The sequence below is a fragment of the Eurytemora carolleeae genome, unplaced genomic scaffold, assembly GCF_000591075.1.
Source record: "Eurytemora carolleeae unplaced genomic scaffold, Eaff_2.0 scaffold665, whole genome shotgun sequence".
In the NCBI taxonomy this organism is placed as follows: domain Eukaryota; kingdom Metazoa; phylum Arthropoda; class Copepoda; order Calanoida; family Temoridae; genus Eurytemora; species Eurytemora carolleeae.
In genome coordinates, this window is record NW_019396555.1 from 129,031 (window position 1) to 133,160 (window position 4,130).

At 32.7% G+C, this 4,130-nt stretch overlaps 1 protein-coding gene across 1 annotated transcript; it reads right to left on the bottom strand.

Moving 5' to 3' along the window:
- Positions 1-948: 948 nt before the first annotated feature.
- Positions 949-3,292, bottom strand: LOC111705418 (uncharacterized). The gene is made up of 3 exons (XM_023477961.1): positions 3,178-3,292; positions 1,652-1,980; positions 949-969 (listed from the first exon to the last, which is right to left on the bottom strand). The coding sequence occupies exons 1-3, from the start codon at positions 3,290-3,292 to the stop codon at positions 949-951; spliced, it is 465 nt and encodes a 154-aa protein (XP_023333729.1).
- Positions 3,293-4,130: the final 838 nt, after the last annotated feature.

The window sequence follows — 4,130 nt, forward strand, 5'->3', positions numbered from 1 at the left end:
GGGGGGGGGGAGGGGTAGAAAATGTAGGGGTCAACATAAAAGTATTTGCGACAGTTTAAAATCAACCCACTCTTCAATATTGATGCTATTTTTTGAGGCCGTTTCTTAATGTTTACGGTCAAATATTTCATGATGTCGATTGTTTAATAGGATAATGGAGGGTTAAATTATACCTTTTTAAAAATTCAAGTACATAATTTATTGATATTTTGGAAGAAAAAAAATCGAACATTTGAGCACATTCTCGAGCGTAGATATTTCTTGTTTGTTAACTATGAAATAGCTTTTTTTCCTAATGCCGTTTAAACCATTAGCGTTACTTTATGATCGTTCCTAGCTCTGACAGACGGGGGTTCTAACTGTGCAATTTTTTATTTTTCGATTGATGTGGTACATTGCCTTTTTTCTAGGTCTAAAAGTGTTAAATTCTGATAATACCTACAAGTTTTCCTGCTTTAGAAATGCGCTTTTACTCACACTGACATCTTTTTATGGAGGGAGATTTGAAATTAGGCTTACAGTCCCTTCAAATTGAAATTACGCTTCCAGTTCCTTTAAGGAACTTGTTTTCTCCTATATACCGTTCAAATCATCATTTCCGCAAATATGTTCGCCGATTTCTTCAAATTCTTCTTATGTCGTCTTTTAGATTAAAATTCCAGAAAATATACAACAAATTAGTTAACAGTAAAATTTTATTAAATAATTGTAAAATCACGTTTCTTCTGTGGACCTTTCCTTTGGGAGACATTTTAAAAACGATCCTACTTTCTTATTTATAAACCTCTCTCTCTTTATCTAATAGATAATAGCTTAATTTGCAACTAGAATTGTATTAACTGTCCCCTGCTAGGGTCCCATGTTGTCAAGGAAAACTTTTCCAAGTTTGGACTGTTTAGACATTTCTAGATGTTTTATCAATTTCAGCTTTTATTGAAGATAGCAAACTTAAAGAAACAGTGCAATAAACTTAAACAAAGATATAAAATACAATATTTTTATCAATATAGAAAAGTCTTCAAAAAACCATGAATCCAAATTAGAAAAATACTTAAACTTGATCACGAGAAAAAAATAATTGTTTTTAGATTTGTTAAAAACTTTTATTTTTTGTGTATAAAAAACTATATTTTTGTAGCACCAAAGATAAAAATAACCCCCTTACTGAGGCATAAATTTAACCCTTACTTTCGGATTAGTAAATCTATTTTTTTAAAGGAATTGAATTTTAGCCACAAACTCACTCTCAGATTTTACTAATCCCTTTATTTTTGCAACCTGACCATTCCTATTTCAAATTATAAATTATGTTAGATCAAAAAGTTTAAGTTTGAAATTTCAAAGGTTCTCACCATCAGGTTGCAAAGATAAAGGGATTGGAAAGTTTGAATTTGTCCCAAAATCTCAATTTCTTTGTCCCAACGAGAAATTTATCATTTTAGAACCAGAACCTGGCTGTATTTGAAGGTTTGCAGTATTTGTATTAATACTGCCAAGCCAATATTTCATCTTGCGAATAATAACCCGGACAACATCAATAACAACAATAATAACCCGCAAAAAGCCAATATTTCATCTTGCGAATAATAACCCGGACAACATCAATAACAACAATAATAACCCGCACAACATCAACAACAACAATAATAACCCGGACAATATCAATAACAACAATAATAACCCGGACAACATCAATAACAACAATAATTACCCGGACAACATCAATAACAACAATAACAACCCGGACAACATCAATAACAACAATAATAACTCGGACAACATCAATAACAACAATAATAACCCGGACAACATCAATAACAACAATAATAACTCGGACAACATCAATAACAACAATAATAACTCGGACAACATCAATAACAACCATAATAACCCGGACAACATCAATAACAACAATAATAACCCGCACAACATCAATAACAACAATAATAACCCGGACAACATCAATAACAACGATAATAACTCGGACAACATCAATAACAACAATAATAACCCGCACAACATCAATAACAACAATAATAACCCGGACAACATCAATAACAACAATAAAAAATAATTATAAAAATATTATTTATTTATGAAATATAACAAAAACATACAAAATTAAGTGTTTCATGAGAAAATATTTCAAAACCTCTAAAAGTAGAGGTCGTGGGAATATTTCCCCCCAATTCTAAAAAGTATAAAAATAGAAATAAAAGGAAAAGGAAAGAACAACGTAAGACGGGGTTTACAGTGCTACATACCATATATACAAGATAGAATAAAGCTAAATTAGCATCTCAATAAAACTTTGAAAAAATATTTACATTTTTTTGGCAGTGTAGTGAATTTTTTCCATGAAATAAGGGGGGGGGGACTTAGATGATTATAATTATTTCATGTTTTTTTGCCCTTTTTTCTTTCTATTACTCATATTACCCCTCGGCAACTATATATTAATCTCTCGGCTTAAGTGGGTAAATGCTTAGAACAAATATTTGCTAAAACTCAGATTATATCTGTAAACATTAAACATATCATATTTGTTAAAAGAATATATATTTGTGTATAGTTAGCTTCTGGTTGGGTTGGGTTCGGTTGACTCACACTCAACTCATGTACAATTGAATCGGAGTTGAACCAAGGTTATAACGCAGGGAACATTACTTGCAGTTGCGTATACTCTGCGTACATATTGAAACCAGTTCTCTCTGGGAGGTTAAAAGCATTAAATTTTGATAATTTTGATAATTCACATAATAGTTTCCTATAACCAGAATATGTCATCGATTTTTTATGTGAAAGATCGATCCCATGTCAGGCTTCGACACCCGTTTTGTGTTTACATTACCGCCCAGAGACAGTACACTGAAGTACAAAAGATGCGTTCTTCTCTGAAATAACTTTCTTTGCATTATAACCTTGAGTTGAACCGACCTTTACGGTCCTAGTTTGTACTGTCCGGTACAGTGAATACAGTTGGTAGGGCTAGCTGGTGCAATACGTTGACGCAATCTGGTGGGATCCTGCATCTTGTTAAATTTATCAATCACTAAAGTACAAATTTTACATTTGTAATGGGAGGTCCTGCACATGGTTTAAAAGTTGGAGAGCCCCTGCTTTAAACTAATTTTAACCCTATAAATTTATTTATTAGAATATCTTCTAACAATCTACTTGTAATATTCTGCGTAGAAAATGGATTCACTTCTTCTTCAATATTCTGCGTATGAGAATACACAGAGACAAATGAGATTAGAAGTAAGGATGACGTATTCTCAGAACTGATCATTTTAGTCTATTATTGTAAACAATAACAAAAATTGTATTATAACTGACCAGAAGCTAGTTGTATTGCCAACAATAACAGATATTGAGTTAAAACTAACAATAATGAAGATCTAAAAAAAGGCTCTGAATTCTCGAGTAGCGTGGATGTTTGGGCCTGATAAACTATTATTTTTTAAATATCGTTTAGTTCTAGACCTTCTTAGAACCCTTGTCCTCCTATCCTTAGTTTACTCCTCCTTGATACAGAAAGCGAGAATTATTGGCTAGTCTGGCTTGTTTTGGCAGGTTTAATACTTACTCTTGAAAACAGTGTATTCTGTACAAATACAAACAAACAAGGGAGATCTCACAGACTACACAGACTGCTCAGTGCTCATACACTCTACCTGGATAGGCTGAGAAGGCCAATAGTGTCCCGGCACGCCATGCGACGGTTCCATGTAATGTTTTTTTGACTAACATCTGAAGGCCAGTTCTTGCATTCAGGGGTTAAGTTTTACAACTTTCAAAGAAATACTCCAATTTAACACGAAAAATATCGTTTATGAATATTGTCTCTTTTTAAAGATTTTGCATTTCCTATTCAAAGGATCGTTAAATATCCCTGAATACAGATGTCTCCTGATTGGTCGTGTACAGTACTTGTACACAGTAGAACATGCTGTGTAAAATATTGCATATTATAGGTGTTAATCGATCTCTGTAACTCTCTTTTCTCTAGGAGATCTAGTATAAGCACAGATAAGGTAGTATAGAACCATCACTGACGCAGAGTGCCCTGCCTATCTAGCCTAAAAGAGATTTAATAAACAGTAATTGCTATATGTAATGTAGCTTTA